At 40.0% G+C, this 17,180-nt stretch overlaps 1 protein-coding gene across 7 annotated transcripts in view; it reads right to left on the reverse strand.

The window, feature by feature from the left end:
* The window catches only part of RFC1 (replication factor C subunit 1), a 121,517-nt gene that overhangs the window by 50,109 nt on the left and 54,228 nt on the right, over positions 1–17,180 (reverse strand). For 6 of the 7 annotated variants that reach the window (XR_004971353.1, XM_036331484.1, XM_036331488.1 and 3 more), the window contains 9 exons: positions 16,756–17,042; positions 13,700–13,807; positions 11,432–11,611; positions 9,944–10,048; positions 6,304–6,703; positions 4,987–5,096; positions 2,225–2,339; positions 637–728; positions 66–203 (listed from right to left, as the gene is read on the reverse strand). Coding sequence is in view for 6 of the 7 variants with exons in the window: in XM_036331484.1 (XP_036187377.1) it covers positions 66–203; positions 637–728; positions 2,225–2,339; positions 4,987–5,096; positions 6,304–6,703; positions 9,944–10,048; positions 11,432–11,611; positions 13,700–13,807; positions 16,756–17,042 (1,535 nt within the window). In the remaining variant the exon portion in view is untranslated. The remainder of the gene's footprint in view (positions 1–65; positions 204–636; positions 729–2,224; positions 2,340–4,986; positions 5,097–6,303; positions 6,704–9,943; positions 10,049–11,431; positions 11,612–13,699; positions 13,808–16,755; positions 17,043–17,180) is intronic. The other variant, XM_036331499.1, reaches the window with a different exon arrangement.

Raw genomic sequence — 17,180 nt, forward strand, 5'->3', positions numbered from 1 at the left:
CTTTCAAAGTTGACCTTTAAATAAATAGGATAGTGTGATGGGGAAAAAAATTCCAAACATCATACCTTAATCTGTTCAACCCGAGGTCTTTGAAAACGAAGATCAAAACAATAATGAACCAAAGAGCGAATCTTAGGATGATTTCTATCATTGCACATACAAATGATGGGAATTTTTGTATGTTTTATCAGGCCAATTAGTTCCTAAAAGGCAAATTTGCAACACAAAAATAATTATTTTTAAAAAAACAAATACCACACAATATATGCATTTTCAGTTTTAAAAACCAACTCAGCAACAAGCTTTAATTGCCACAGATACCACATAATAATTAGTTCTTTATATTTTTTGTGAAAAAAACACGCACTAAAATCCAAGAGTAAAGCCCAGCCAGCATGGCTCAGTGGTTGAGTGTGGACCTATGAACCAGGAGGTCAAGGTTCAATTTCCGGTCAGGGCACATGCCCGGGTTGTAGGCTGGATGCCCAGTGTGGAGCCTACAATAGGCAGCCGATCAATGATTCTCTCTCATCACTGACGTTTCTATCTCTGTCTCTCTCTCCCTTCCTCTCTGAAGTCAATAAAAATATATTTTAAATAAATAAATAAAAACCAAGAATACAATGCTTTCATTACCTGAATTCCTCCCCTGTCCTCATTGCCTGCCATGCCGTCTACTTCATCCATGATGAGGGCGTGTTTCATGCTTACTGAAGGGGCTGCTCCACCTGGCCCACGTTGAGAAGCAGTGGGAAGGGTCAGAAACAAAGTAACAGTTGTTCAAACACTGCTGCTTTATAAGCAATTTATCACACATTTGAAACTGATAACAACACATGGTACAAAATTCAAACAGAACCAGAGAATGCAGTGAGCAGAGATCCTCCCTCCCACCCTGGCCACCAAGGGCAACCAAATTCCCTCTCCAGGGCAAACAGTATGAACAGACTCTTTATATCCTTTCAGAGATATGCTGTACATGTTAAAAATGTATGCAGAAAAATATACACCTTGGTTTGATCATCCGAATGTTTTTGTGATCTGTTCTTACCTGTAGATACAGAACACCACACTTTTCAAGGCTGTTTAATAATGTTCCATTTTACACACCTATCATAATTTACTTATCTATTAATAAAATGTTGCCAAAACCGGTTTGGCTCAGTGGATAGAGCGTCGGCCTGCGGACTGAAAGGTCCCAGGTTCGATTCCGGTCAAGGGCATGTACCTGGGTTGCGGGCACATCCCCAGTGGGAGATGTGCAGGAGGCAGCTGATTGATGTTTCCCTCTCATCGATGTTTCTAACTCTCTATCTCTCTCCCTTCCTCTCTGTGAAAAATCAATAAAATATATAAAAATAAATAAATAAAATAAAATGTGAAGTTGCTTTCAATCTTTTGCTGTTATAAATCACACTAATGAAGATCCATGTGTATGTCATTTTGCATATATACCAATATTAACAGTGAACCCAAAAATTAGGATTTCTGGGTTAAAGGCAATGTGTAATTTAATTATGAGAAATACTGCCAGATTGCTCTGCTAAGCAGTACCAATTTACACTACCTCCAGCAATGTATAAGAGTGACATTTCCCAAGCAAGTTCTTTTTAACAATGACTTTTTACCATTGAAAGTACCAAGAAATCCAGTGACCTGTAATAGACCACAGGTTGTAAACATGCACTGTGCAGTCAGTCCTAGCTGGGCATCTCACTGTCCCCATAAGCTCTGGCCGTACTAGAACACAGCGGCACTTTCACACTGTCTCCCCCTCCCCTACTCCTCTTGTCTGAAATAACCCCTTGCACCCACAAATGAGTATCTTTCTCATTCTTCAAGGCCCTGCAAACAAATGTTCCCCTTTTACTGGTAGTCTCCCCCAAAGCCTCAAATAGAATCACTTCTTCATCTAAAGGCCTCTGTCACCTCACTCAATTTATTTTCTTGTCCTCTTCACAGGATTCACCTGTGAATCCGCTAAAGTCATATGCAAAATACATAAACATGTCCATGTATGCATTTTTATCACATTCTCAGAAATTTCTAAGACCTAAAATAAAAGGTAACTATTGTCCTACTGGAGTTACAGCAGAGGCTTTTCTTAATTCTCATTAGCCCCGGGATTTAGCAGGGTGCCTAGTACATAGTAGCGGTTACTCCACATTGAAATAAACTTGTTTTTCTTGCTTAACCCAAGAAAACAGTTCAAAAGTCCACATACTTGAATAAAAGCCTTTGATGCTGGTGTTATTCAGTGACTCAGCAACAACATCCTTTAAACTGTTCTTACTGCGAGTATCACTTGCATTCAGCTCCACGTAGCTATATCCCAATTCCTAATCAAAACATTGGAAACCATTACTATCACAAGACAAATTACCATTCCCCCCTCCCTGAAAAAATAAGAGTTAAGCAAGAAAGAGGGAAGAACAAATCATGCCCTAGTTGGTTTGGCTCAGTGGATAGAGCGTCGGCCTGCGGACTGCAAGGTCCCAGGTTCGATTCCAGTCAAGGGCATGTACCTTGGTTGCGGGCACATCCCCAGCGGGGAGTGTGCAAGAGGCAGCTGATCGATGTTTCTCTCCCATTGTTGTTTCTAACTCTCTATCCCTCTCCCTTCCTGTCTGTAAACAAAAAAATCAATAAAATATATTTTTTTTAAAAAAGAAAAAAAATCACATAAGGAACGAGAAGTAAAAAAAATAAAGTATGATAATAACAGACAATGAGGTTAACTATAATACACCTCACAATCATGACTTTAAAACATCATATTCATACATACCACACACACATAAACACACATTTACTTTTAAAACCTCTGCTGACAAATCACTAACCTGGAAGAATATATTCGAATAAGCAATTTTACTGTTTGTTTCTTAAAGTCCTGAAAAGAATTAAATATAACCATCCCAAGATTTCAATATCAGATATACAATCTATTATAAGATGCCAAAAATTAATTCTTGACTTCAAGATAAAAAAGTTAAATCATTTAATTGTCCTCTGAAGAAAAATCAAGTTATTATGGTTCATATCCCAAAACTGATCATTATCTTGATCATAAAGCCTTAAAAAATGCCTAACAGAATTCCCAAAAAGGTAATGACAATAATAAAGGGAGAAAAAGAGTCATGTTTGCTACTGGAGAGACTAGGGGGAAAATATATTTCTTTGGTTTTAAATGTTTATAGAGTAGAAAATACATAGTTATTATACCTGTTAAAAATGTATGCTCTGGTCCCTACAATAAAGATCAAAAGAAACCACCAGCTATGGGAGAGAGCGGGGAAATCCAGCAATAAATTTAAAGTAAGTTTAAAGTCCTTCATTCTACCATTCTGATACTGTTTCATGTATCGTTTCATAGAATTCTGATACACATAAACTGTGGTTTGCTCTACTGCCTTGTCTTCTCATTGTCTAGATATAGCAGCCAGAGAGACACAACAGCAAAGGCAGGGTCCTACATACCTGGGTTCACACTGGGCCACTGCCTTCCTCTCTAATAAGTCCATTTCATTTGTCACATGAAAATGGTAACAGTGCACAAAATTCTTAGGAGGGTTTATAAGATATTTGTGTCTATAAGACTTATCCTATCTAATAATAGAGAAACATGGTAATTAACCGTAAATTCGCTACCCTTCCCATTGGCTAATCAGCAAGATATGCAAATTAACTGCCAACCAAGATGGCGGCCGGCAGCCAGGCAGCTGAAGCGAACAGGAGGCTTGCTTGCTCCAGTGAAGGAGGAAGCCAAGGTTCCCCGCCTGCTGCTGCCGGCCTCTGAGCTTGCACTCTAAGCAACTATGTTGCAATTACAGAAGCTAAACAATCCCCATGCTTTCAGCCAGCAAGCCAGCTGGAGTTGCAACAGTGTTTCAATTACAGAAGCCAAACAAACCAGATACCTGCTTTGAGCAGCCGAGGCCTCAGAGCTGGAGCCGAGCCTCAGAGCTAAAGCCAGCTCTCAGCTCCAGTGACAGCCATAGAAGGTAAATAAATCCCAGAATAAAAAAAAAAAAGAAAAAAAGGAGAGGTTGGGAGCTTCGGTCATCTGCCAGCCTGAAAACGGCCCTCAGCCCCTCACCCAGACTGTCCAGGCACCCCAGTGGGGACCCCCACCCTGAAGGAGGTGTGACCAGCTGCAAACAGCCATCAGCCCCTCATCCAGGAGTGCCAGGCACCCAAGCGGGAACCCCCACCCTGATCCGGGACATCCTTGAGGGCAAACCAGCCAGCCCCCACCTGTGCACCAGGCCTCTATCCTATATAGTAAAAGGGTAATATGCAAACTGACCCTAACAGCAGAAAGACTGGGAATGACTGGTCACTATGACACACACTGACCACCAGAGGGCAGACACTCAATGCAGGAGCTGCCCTCTGGTGGTCAGGGCGCTCTCACATGGGAGGAGCTCTGCTCAGCCACAAGCCAGGCAGATGGCTGCCAGTACAGCGGTGGTGGTGGGAGCCTCTCCTGCCTCCTCAGCATTGCTAAGGATGTCCGACTGCAGTTTAGGCCTGCTCCCCGCTGGCAAGTGGACATCCTCCGAGGGCTGCCGGGCTGCCAGAGGGATGTCTGATTGCCATCTTAGGCCCAATCCCCCGGGGAGCGGGCCTAAGCTAGCAGGTGGTCATCCCCTGAGGGGTCCCAGACTGCGAGAGGGCACAGGCCGAGCTGAGGGACCCCCCCACCCCGTCCCACGTGCACAAATTTTTGTGCACCGGGCCTCTAGTTATCTATAAAATATTACAGTATCACCTATAATTATAATGACAAATACTTTTAAAATATGAAAATAACAAATATCCCCAAAACCAAAGCAAATTCTAAAGGTTTAATTTCAGGAAAGTATATACACAACCAGTTAAAATATATACACACCACATACATACTCACACACAAGGGCACATATCCCCTACACATGCCCACTCCGATGGTACTCTCCAACTGAACTACAAGAGAACACCCACCTGACAAACCAAAGAGGCCGTGGTTGTTTTGCCAACACCTGGAGGGCCTGAGAGCAATGCCGCTTTAAAACTAGAGCCATCATCTTTGCTGGCAAATTTACCAAATTTTGCTGTTAGAAAGAAAGAAGTTTCAGAGTGTTAGCTATGTTAGCTAATAGAATTCAGGATTAATTGTGCATGAACTTAGAATAGAGAGCAACCCTCCAGTTTAATTCTAAATTTGCAGAATATTTTGTACAAAGTATATACAATAGGTTCCACAGCACTTAGACACGGTGCCTGACACATACAGGGTGCTCATACATACACTCACAATGACTGAGAGAGACTTGAATCTCCTGCAGGCTTGGGAAAAGGGACTATAGTTAACCTGAAGCCTTAATCTTCTCTAGGCACACAAAGCACCTATCTCCCCGCTTTAGGGTAGATTTATGTGGTTTTGGAAAGAGAGAGCCAACTTAAATTTAACCTTGTATCATTACAATTATATCATCTGATACAAATAAAATAATTGGCATCCTCGGCCAATGTCTAGTGACCACACACATTAATAACGCAGTCACCACTTTGACGATGACTTTACTGTGATGCTCACTAAACTTTGCTTCTTATTTCTTACACAATATCCTCAAGGGCTGTGGTTGAAGCTCAAGAAAACACTACCAATGTTTGTGATCTGAAACCTCTCTGCTCCAATAACATTTTAGGCATTAAATGTATATTGTGGTGTTCATAGTCCATGACAAATACATGGTGAACAAGCACAGAACCTAGAGAAGCTAGGACTATCAGGCTACCAAAAGCAAGGTTTTTAGGCTGCCTAATCTATAACTGTGCCTCTATTTGCACCTTTCCCCCGATCTCCTGGCACTCTTCGCAGTCCTGTTCATATAACCTTCAGATCTTGGTACATGTACCCTTTCCCACCCAACACCCACCTTCACCTAAGTAACTCCTACTTAGTTTCCAAGTCTTAGCTTAGATACCCCTTCCTCCAGGGATGAGAGCACACATCCCCATCCCTGACTACACACCTCCATCCCCTTAACACCCTATACTTACCCCTATAACAATACTTAGCACATTACACTTTAATTGCTGGCTCATATGTCTATCTCCCCCACTGACTGAGCTCGAGGGCTGTGCTTTGTTCACAACAGCACCTCTGGAGACTAGTGCAGCACCTGGGCTCAGAGCAGGTGCTCAATAAATGCTTGCTGAGAGATGAATGAACCGACTATTATACTCCCTCACATATGTGCAGCTGAGCAATGACATGGTGACAGACACACAAAAATGAATGAAGCTGTAAATCACCGTGTTTCCTATCTTCGGATGGACTCTTGTGCCAGTTTTGGAGCCAGCGTAGGAGTTTGTTGGCACAGCTCTGGTCACCTTGCTGTCCAATTATGGTCTTGAGCGAGGTTGGCTTATATTTATCCACCCAGAGCAAATTTGCCACCTTATTTTCACTGCTGTCATCAGCCAAATTCCTAGCCCAGCTGTCACCACTTGTCTCCTCGGCCACCTGCTCCTTGAAGTCCAGGCCTCTCTGAAACACACTGGTTTCCTTTTTTACTGACGTCATAGGGCTGTCCTTTTTGGGAGTCCGTTGGCTCTTTCTGGATTCTGATTCCTTCTTATTTGGACTAATTTTTCTTTTTCCTTGGTAGTTTTTTTGGGGTGTTCTCTGTAATTTGGACTTTTCTTTATTCATCTTAAAAATTGGAAAAGTAAAAAAAAAAAAAAAAAAATTGGAAAAGTGAGGGAAAAAGAAACCTGGTGAGATAAAGAATTTCTATCCTGCTCCATGTACTCCAGAGAACAATCTGATATATCCAAATAAACTACCCAAGCTGGGTCTGTCTTCACAGTGGACCCTGCTGTTTATGACAATCATTACTTCCAAACTTTATAAAAATTAATAACACCCTGAAAAGTACCCAAATGCAATTTTTAAAAGTGAGAACATTTTTTTTAAATAATCCAATATCAGTTTGAAAAAAAACAAGGTAAAGGATTAAGATATTTTTGTTTCAGTTTTCTAACTAGTTAAAAGTTAATGCCTCCAAGCATTATGCAAAGTGAAATATGCCAATCAGAAAAATCAAACACCATATAATTTCACTCATATGTGGAATCTAATGAACAAAATAAACCAACAAACAAAATAGAAACAGACTCGTGGATAGAGAACAGACTAACAAATGTCAGAGGGGAGGAAGGTTGCAAGGCTAAGTGAAAAAGGTGAAAGGATTAATTAAAGAAAAACCTCACAGACACAGACAACAGCATAGTGATTCCCTGAGCGGGAGGGGGAGATGGGGAGGTGGAAGTAAAGAGGTATAGGGGAGATAAATGATGATGGAAGGAGACTTGACTTGGGTGGTAAACACACAATACAATATACAGATGATGTCTTACACAATATACCTGAACCTATATAATTTTATTAACCAATGTCACCTCAAAAAATACAATAAAAAAAAAAAAAAGCCCTGGTCAGGTGGCTCAGTTGGTTGGAGCATTGTCGCATTCACCAAAGGTTTCAGGTTCGATTCCCGGTCAGGGCACATCCCTAGGTTGAGGGTTCAATACCGTATCGGGGCATGTACAGGAGGCAACCAATTGATGTTTCTCTCCCGCCCCCCCCCCCTTCCTCTCTCTCTGGAAAACAATGAAAGCATGTCCTCGGGTGAGGATTAATAAAAAAAAATAAATTTTTTTAAGCTAATGCCTCCAAATAACTATATCTGGTGTCATGTGGGTGCAAGACTTATTGGGAGATCACTTTCTAAGTTATATAAATGTCTAACCATTATACCATACACCTGAAACTAATATTATATTAGAATGTCAACTGTAATTGAAAAACAAAATTTTTAAAAAGTTAATACCTCCACAAAAACCTATACACAAAATGTTCACAGCAGCATTATTATATTATATACACATATATTATTTTATATTATACCAAAAAATGGAAATAACCCAAATGTTCACCAACTGATGAATGGATAAACAAAATGTGGTATAGCCACACAATGGAATATTAATCACCAATAAAAAGGAGTGAAGTAATGGTACATGCTTCAGCGTAGGTGAACCTTGGAAATATTATGCTAAGTGAAAGAAACGAGACACAAAGGGCTACATATTGCATGATTCCTTTCAATGAAATGTCCAGAATAGGCAAATCCATAGACACAAAAAGTAGAGTGGTGGTGGCCAGGACAATCAACTGCGAATGGGTACAGGGTTTCTTCAGGGAGTGATGAAATGCTCTGGAATTAGACTGTAGTGATGGTTGCACAACCTTGCGAATATACTAAGACCCACTCATTTATATACTTTAAAAGGGGTGAATTGTGTGGTGAGTGAATGATGTCCAAATAATAAATTCTGTGGTGTGAATAATAAAAAAGGAAAAAATTAGTGCCTCTTTATCAGTGAGTGGATACTAAAATTAGTGGGTGAATGTTTGAGGAGAAACAAGATATTAGCATAGTCTTAAGCTATCTCCCCAATACATTTATCAGTTACAGAGGGGAAACAGTCACTTTACTAGTGGAGAAACCCAGCAGACATTGACTTAACCAAGTCATCAAGATTATTATCACCAAAAAAATAACAAAAAAGATTATCACCACCAATTATAAGAGATATCACATGACGTGATATGATGCACTGTGAAGGACACAATATCACTTCTGTAGTGTTCTTGCCAAAAATGCATAACCTCAAGCTAATCATAAGAAAACATCAAAGAAATGCAGATTTTTTGAAGAATGGCTCCTCCAGGAAAGACAAAAGAACTGTCTTAGACTGGAGGAGACTAAGACACAACAACTAAACTCAGTGTGGAATTCCTGGAACAGAAAAAAAGACAACAGGAGGAAATGTGACGTCTGGAAAACATGTGTGGTTTAGTTAGCGGCACGGAATCAATGTTAATTTCCTGGTTTTGATAACTGCTATGGTTATGTAAGTTGTTGATATTAGGGAACACTGGGTGAAGGGCCAATACTAATCATTCCCTAAGATTTTTCTAACTGGAACAAATGGCACATCACCCTGCACTTGAGTTACAGAGCTGGGACATTAAACTTGGCCTACTGGCACCCCTGTGTCCCACACTTGGAAAAGGCCTGTCTACACGGGAATGAACGAGGCTAACACCAGGAGAAGCAGAGACAGAAACTGAAAGGGCCCTGAGAGCACTACAGTCTCCACCAGTAATCCTACACCAGACCCACCTGCCCATAGTTTAGGTGTGTAGGCCAACACTTTTCCCTTTTTGCTAAAGCTAATATGGGCTGGGTTTCTATCACAACTGAAAAACTTCTAATTAAAATTTAATTTATCATACTGATAACTATATCGTATCTTTTGAAGAACTCTTAAGCAATAAACTCTGCACAAAGTCATTGCAAGAATATGGAAAATATGGAAAGTTTAATAAGTAGATATGGTTAAGTGCAAAACACTGTCCTCTCTCTCTCCTCATATTCCCTTAAAGATAAGGAAGCCCTAGCCAGTTTTGCTCAGTGGATAGTGTCAGCCTGAGGACTACAGGGTCTCGGGTTCGATTTTGGTCAAGGGGACATACATTGGTTGCTTGATCCCCGGACATATGCGGAAAGCAACCAATTGATGTGTCTCTCTCACATTGATGTTTCTCTCCCTCTGTCTCTCCCCCTCCTTTCACACTCTCTATAAAAAACAATGGAAAAATGTATTTGGGTGAGGATTAACAACAACAACAAAGTTAAGGAAATGCACCAAAGAAGATATCCTGAAGCAGAGTCCACCTGCTCAAAAGGAATTAAGGTAGAATCATTTGCAGTAGAAGGGGAAGTTAATCTTTCAGCCAACAGGCCTGTAGCCACCCAAGAAATGTCTATGAAACAGGAAAGTTGCTACAAGTCAACTTAAATTAAGCTCATTTTATACAAACCTCAGCTTCAACTGCTATTTCATATTTAGATTTCTTGCCTGGCATAGTTCGAATCAGATCCAATAGGCCATCCTCATCGATAATTTTTGTCCCCAAAACTGCTGCCTAGTGATTAAAAATGCAAACCATTAAAAACCTGTATTCTAACCATTACTTTCTGCTAAAAAGAAAAAAGAGAGAGATCTGGGCCTCTTAATTGGTGAAAAGCCACATTTGTAAATTAGATAACACTGGAATTATTTTTTTAAACCATATTCATGGAAAAGTACCATTAAAAATTAGAAAGAAAACGACAGATACATCCCTAAGACTAAGTTGGTGCCTGAAGTGTACAGCACCACTGCTCTACCCTAGAAAGGCAACGGCACGAGGGCCTAAGTCCAGCTCTCCATCCCCTCTCCCCAGACTGGCTTGGCTGGCAGACACTTTCCCCCACTGTCTCCCCTACCAACACAACTCCAGTGTGTCCATCCCCAAGTGATAAATTATGATCGGTCTAAGGCAGGGGTGGGCAAACTTTTTGACTCGAGGGCCACAGTGGGTTCTTAAACTGGACCGGAGGGCCGGAACAAAAGCATGGATGGAGTGTTTGTGTGAACTAATATAAATTCAAAGTAAACATCATTACATAAAAGGGTATGGTCTTTTTTTTTTTTTTTTTTTTTTTTTTTTAGTTTTATTCATTTCAAACGGCCGGATCCGGCCTTCGGGCTGTAGTTTGCCCATGGCTGGTCTAAGGCCATCAGGAAAGTGCTCGCCCTCCAACCTTCTTTATAGTACTGAATGACCATGTGACAGGTCTGGCCAATGAGATTTAAGTGGGCTTTTACAAAAGGCATTTCTGGGGAAACTCTTGTAAGTCCAGTCACAGCTGGAATAACATCTTGCCACCGCTCCCTTCTTTCTGCCTTGAATGTGCACTTGGATGCCTAGAGCTGTAGCCATCTTGCAACACAAGGCAACATGCATAATGTTTAAGGTTAACAAAATAAGGATAAAAGAGGTGGAAAATGGAAATAGCCTGGCTACATTACTGAGCTGCTGAACCATCCCAGCAACTGCCTACCTCTGGACTTGTTGTTACATAAGGAAATAAGCTATTTGTTTGAACAAAGGTAGGTAGAGTATTCTGTGACTTGGGAGCTAAAGACAATCCCACTTTCAGAGTTCCAATAAAAAAATGTAAGTGGCATATATAAAAATACTTAGGACTAAAAAAAAGAAAAAGAAAAAGAAAACTGCATTTGCTTCTATCTTCAAATAATTTAAATTGGAATACTACACTTAAAAAGTCAAACAAACACGAACTGTGGCTTCAATTGGAAGACAAAAATCCTGGGATCAAAGCCAACTCTTCCATGGAGAAGAAATAACAGGGAAGAAATTGCTTCTCCGTTTTTTCTCCTCTTAACTCTGTGTAAAGGGCATTACTACAAATGCCGAAGCGTGCAGACTGTCTCACTGTGCTGAGAACACAGCAGCACCCACCTTGTCACTCTTGGACTGCCCGCTATCACGGCCCATGACAAGGTAGTTTGTTTTCTTGCTGACGTTCCCAGTTACTTTTCCTCCATAACGTTCAATTAGAGACTTGGCCTCATCTCTTTCAATGGACTCCAGCACTCCTGTGATTACAAATATAAGGCCTTCCAAGCAATTTTCAGCTCCCTAAAAACCAAAATGTTCAAGCAGAGAGGAAATTACATGGTAGCTTTCCAAAGAAATATTTGGCATCAAAACTGCAGGAAGTTGATTTTTCTCATTTGACATCATAAATAATCTCAGCATGGAAAAATTTCCCGGAAATTTACAGCAAATAAGCAGAAACTGAAATTAAATCCTGAGACATTCTTATGTAGGCTAATACTTAACAAACTTATAAAACCAACAATGAAAAAAACACATTCAATACAGTTAGCAGAGCTTATTAAAATTACACAGTCATACTATTTTCATTATGTTTAATATTTAAGCTACTAGTGAACTATAACTTTTTTTTTAATTTCTTTATTGGTTAAGGTATTACAAATGTGTCCTCACCCCCCCATTATGAACTAGTATAACTGTAAGTAAACATCTAGATGCAACATCCACAGAAACTCTTGCTGTTGTGAAGAAAGAAAAGCTTCAGTTCTGAAAGCTAAACAAGTTTGAGCTCCTGCACTCCCCTCTGGCTGTTTATGATAGTAAATCTAACAACCTATATATAACTTAACGGCAAGGTATCTCTTGGCTGGAAAGATAACTTAATAATATAAAAGACACTGGCCAAAGCAAGCTGGATGGAGGAGACATTTAATCTTAATTGGAACTGTATATAGTAATAGACATTTTTTTATTTTTACAATAAAAAGATATAACCATGCAAAATGAAAATTATGTAAACCAATCTCTTTGAATAGAGAATTAAACACAGTCTTAAAATAGGTTTGAAAAGAAGCTTAACAAAATTCAAAGACTAGCACAATACAAGTTCAATCCTTCACCATCCAGGTAAAGAATCTTTTTCGAGGGGAAAAGAATAGATCTGAAGCTACTGGGAGAGAAAAGGTTTAACTAATATCATCTCAAGGTCCCTTCAAGCCCTATGATTCTACGATTAAAATTATCTTGTGGCCATAACCGGTTTGGCTCAGTGGATAGAGCGTCGGCCTGCGGACTGAAAGGTCCCAGGTTCAATTCCGGTCAAGGGCGTGTACCTGGGTTGCGGGCATATCCCCAGTAGGAGATGTGCAGGAGGCAGCTGATCGATGTTTCTCTCTCGTCGATGTTTCTAGCTCTCTATCTCTCTCCCTTCCTCTCTGTAAAAAATCAATAAAATATATTTTAAAAAAAAAATTATCTTGTGAACACTACAAGTACTTAAACACCTTTCAACAATTTCAAAATAACCTTATAAAATTTGACATGCAAGCCCCTCTCCCACATCTCAATCTTCTATATCTCCTGAACAATCTATCACTCATTGTGGCTCTGGGTATCTTTTTGCCTGTCTGACCCCAGCACTTCTAGCCTCGCTGCCAAACTCTTCCACTCTAGAGCTCTCACTGCAGGACCAGCAAACCACCAATATCCTCAACTCTTCTCCAACTTTGCCCCCACAGGCTTATCTTCCCTGAAACCTGACTATCCCATCCCCTAAGGACACCACTTTGTCTAAAGTCCTCTCAAGCAGAGGCTTTCACACACTTTATACAAGAGGCAAGACTGACACATATATCACAACTATCCTATAATAAAAGGCTAATATGCAAACTGTCCCCTCAGGAGTTCAAACCAATCAGAAGTTCGACCACTCACTATGACGTGTGCTGACAACCAGGGGGTGGTGTGGAACAAAGGAACGCCTCAGCCGGCAGCCAGGAAAGGAAGGCATGATCGGCCCTGATCACCAGCCAGGCCTAGGGACCCTACCCATGCACAATTTAGTGCACCGGGCCTCTAGTAGGTAAATAATAATTTACTAACAGTCTCCTTCCTGAGTTAGACCATGAGTACCAGGAAGGCAGTCTTGTAATTGCTGGATGCCTCAAAGCCCAGCCCCTGAGGCTACTTGTAGCCCACTGAAATTTTTCTAAGTATCAAGCAGTGACTCATAATGGGAATAAACACCTCTAATTAGTAACTATGGTGACTGTGGCTTTTCTGTTAATTTAAATTCTTAATTCTATGCTGCTGTAAAAACATAGTGGACACATACACTGACCCACCGGCCAGAGGCCCTGACAGGAGGCCATGCCTTCGCAATGTTCTCACCTTCGGTATTTCTTTGGAGCCCAGAGCTTTGGGACCTTCTCGATTTAAGTAACTTCGATAAGCTTGATAATTAGTGCGTCTCTTTTCAGAATCTTCAGGACTTACAGACTTTAAGGATAGAGAAAAGAAAGAACAAAGTCATACAAAATTTATGTAACATTAAAAATACATATTAAGCCCTGCCGAAACCGGTTTGGCTCAGTGGATGGAGCGTCGGCCTGCGGACTGAAGGGTCCCAGGTTCGATTCCGGTCAAGGGCATGTGCCTGGGTTGCGGGCATATCCCTAGTAGGAGATGTGCAGGAGGCAGCTGATCGATGTTTCTCTCTCATCGATGTTTCTGACTCTCTATCTCTCTCCCTTCCTCTCTGTAAAAAAATCAATAAAATATATATATAAAAAAATACATATTAAGCCCTAACCGGTTTGGCTCAGTGGGTAGAGCGTCAGCCTGCGGACTGAAAGGTCCCAGGTTCAATTCCTGTCAAGGGCATGTACCTTGGTTGTGGGCACATCCCCAGTGGAAGGTGTGCAGGAGGCAGCTGATCAATGTTTTTCTCTCATTGGTGTTTCTAACTCTCTATCCCTCTCCCTTCCTCTCTGTAAAAAATCAATTAAATAAATAAATAAATAAATAAATAAATAAAAATACATATTAATAAATAAGCATTAGTCCTGAAATTTACACTTTTAGCTACACAGGTACTCCCCAATTTACACATACCTAGATTGTAAACATCTCTGCACCAGTCTCTGTCAAACCTTTCCACTTTCTCTAAAGGCACACATCTCAGGGCAGGTTAGGTGCATAAGCCAGCCCCAAGCAAAAAAATCAAAGGAGTGTATTTTATTTCAAAGATGCATGTGAATTTTACAATTCTATTTCACAATATATCCATGTAAACTGGTTACACAAGAAGACATCCTATGTTTATCCTAATGCTTTGCACTCCCCTAAAACAGCCTAAATGGCTCTATACCCCTGGGGATATAAACACTACAGTCTTGAGAATTAATGGCTTCATAGAAACAGATGGCTCAAACAAGGGGCAAACTTTACTCCAAAAAGCAGACATATTCTACACACCATCACTCTTCCTTCTAGGTTTAATCTCTCCTATTCTATTTCAGGAGATCTTACGCTGAGTATGTCTGTCTCAGAAAATCATGGGGAAACTTTTCAAACTGTATCCCTAGACTCACACTAAGTTTCTAATTCAGAGACATGGAGTATGGCGTCGGCATGTGTATTTGTAGGAAAAACATCCTAGATAATTCTGATTTAAAAACCACTACAAAATGGTCACTTGTTTTTCCTACTCCCTGTTGTACATTATTTTTAACTTGTAAGCTACCTCAAATACCACTGAGAGTAAACAAAAATATTACTTCAATACAAATAAGCGATTTAATCAACAAAATAAGTAAGCTGCTTTGGTTATAAAATAAGTAAGCCATCATAGATTGGTCCTAGACCCTACCTCTACATTTTCACAGTGGTTCTCAAATGTTGGTGTGCATACATATGAGAAGCGTATTAAAATACACCTGCCCAGAGATAGATAGAAACATTGATGAGAGAGAAACATCAACATTGATCTGCTGCCTCCTACACGCCCCCCACCAGGGATCAAGCCCACAACTGGGCATGTGCCCTGACTGGGAATCGAACCGGCGAACTCCTGGTACATAGGTCAACACTCAACCACGGAGCCACACTGGCCAGGCTAGACTGAATTTATTAAATAGATGTTCTCAAAACTGCTTAAGCTCTCTAAGTCACTTCTATTCCAACTTTGAAAAATACAGTAAAGAGGAAAATATCACTTGAAGATTTCTTCTCCTTTAATAAAAACACACAAGCCTCTGTAAATTGAACATGTTTAGAGTGCCTGAAGAAAAACATTCACCCACCAGATAAGCATTTAGTGAAGAAAAATCTGAGACCAAAAGTTCACTGTTCCCTTAAGCGTATTTATGAGCACTGACCACAAACAAAAAAAAGCATCTTGAAATCATCACCGTTTCACTGTTCTGCACTAAACAATGGTAACGAGCAGTTAAAATAGGCAATATTCTACTTTTAATTCTAAGTGCCTAGAAGGCTTGAAGGAATGTGGTTTCTCATTATGAATCAAAGGGCATTTCCCCCAAATTGGAGATGAAAACACAGAAAACTTTTAAAAACCATTTTGCATTATTTCACTGTTTCTTTCCTTTGAAAATGATTTCATTATCTCAACATTGTTATACAAGAGCAAAGAGGAGTACATTCAGGACAAATACAAATAATAATTATTTTAATAATAGAAAAGCTTATATAGCACTTATTATGTGCCAGGCATTGTTCTAAATGGTTTTACATATCAATTCATTATTATCCCTATTTGACAAATGAGGAATCCAAGCAGACAAAGGGCAAGTAGCCAGACCAAGATCACACATCTGCTTAGTGGCAGCGCTATGATCTGAAACTGGCTCCATCTCCATGTCAGAGCCACCATGTTATACTGCATTGTTTGGCCTCCAAAGTCCCAAGTTCAAACTGGCTCTATAACCCACCAGCTGGATAATCCTGTAAAAGTTACTTAAATGCTGTCATCCTGTGTAATCGTCTTTAGATTTAATAATAAAGCCCTGGCCAGTGTGGCTCAGTGGCTTGAGCGTTGTCACATGCACCAGAAGGTCAAGGTTCAATTCCAGGTAAGGGCACGTACAGGAGGCAACCAATCGATGTATTTTTCTCACATCAATCTCTCTCTCTCTCCCACCCTTTCTTCTAAAAGTCAATTTTTTTAAAAGCTGAATAATAAAAAAAAAAAATCTCATAAGGTTGTTGTGAAGATTACATATGTTTTAGCACCATATCTGATACACAGTAACATTCAGTAAATATCGGCTAATTTAGCTATATTAGTAACCTATGACCTGCAACAGCATCTAAATAAGATGGTATCTTAAAAGTGCCATAATGACTTGTAAAGTCAGAAAACTTTAAAATAATCAGACCCAGATCAGCACATAGCCCCAACATGATACACTTTTTGAAAATTCTACCTCTTTTTTAGCAGGAGAACTTTTGATTTTCTTAGGACTTTTTGCCTCTCCTTTCAATTCAATGGCACATTCTTTTCTTTTCAAGGACATAGGCTCTGTTTCTTTAGAAGAACTCTCTTCCTTTTTTTTCAAAAGCGTCAGCTTGGAACTAGCTGTAGGAGAAGAAGTTTCTCCTCTTTTGTGAGCTGAAGACTTGGAATGTTGCTGAGATTCTTTTGAACTTTCACATTTAATTTGCTTCTTAGGACTGAAGTTCTTTCTTTCATCCAAGAATTGATCTGTTTTTACTAGGGAAACAGAAAAGACTGTGATTGTTGTTTTTTGGAAAATGATACCCAATAACAAGATTATTTTTTCATTTTTCTACTGAGTAATCTTAGTAGTGCACAATGTCATAGGTGATTTCATAATGTTTACATTATGAT

This window comes from Myotis myotis, unplaced genomic scaffold, assembly GCF_014108235.1.
Source record: "Myotis myotis isolate mMyoMyo1 unplaced genomic scaffold, mMyoMyo1.p scaffold_m19_p_1, whole genome shotgun sequence".
In the NCBI taxonomy this organism is placed as follows: Eukaryota; Metazoa; Chordata; class Mammalia; order Chiroptera; family Vespertilionidae; genus Myotis; species Myotis myotis.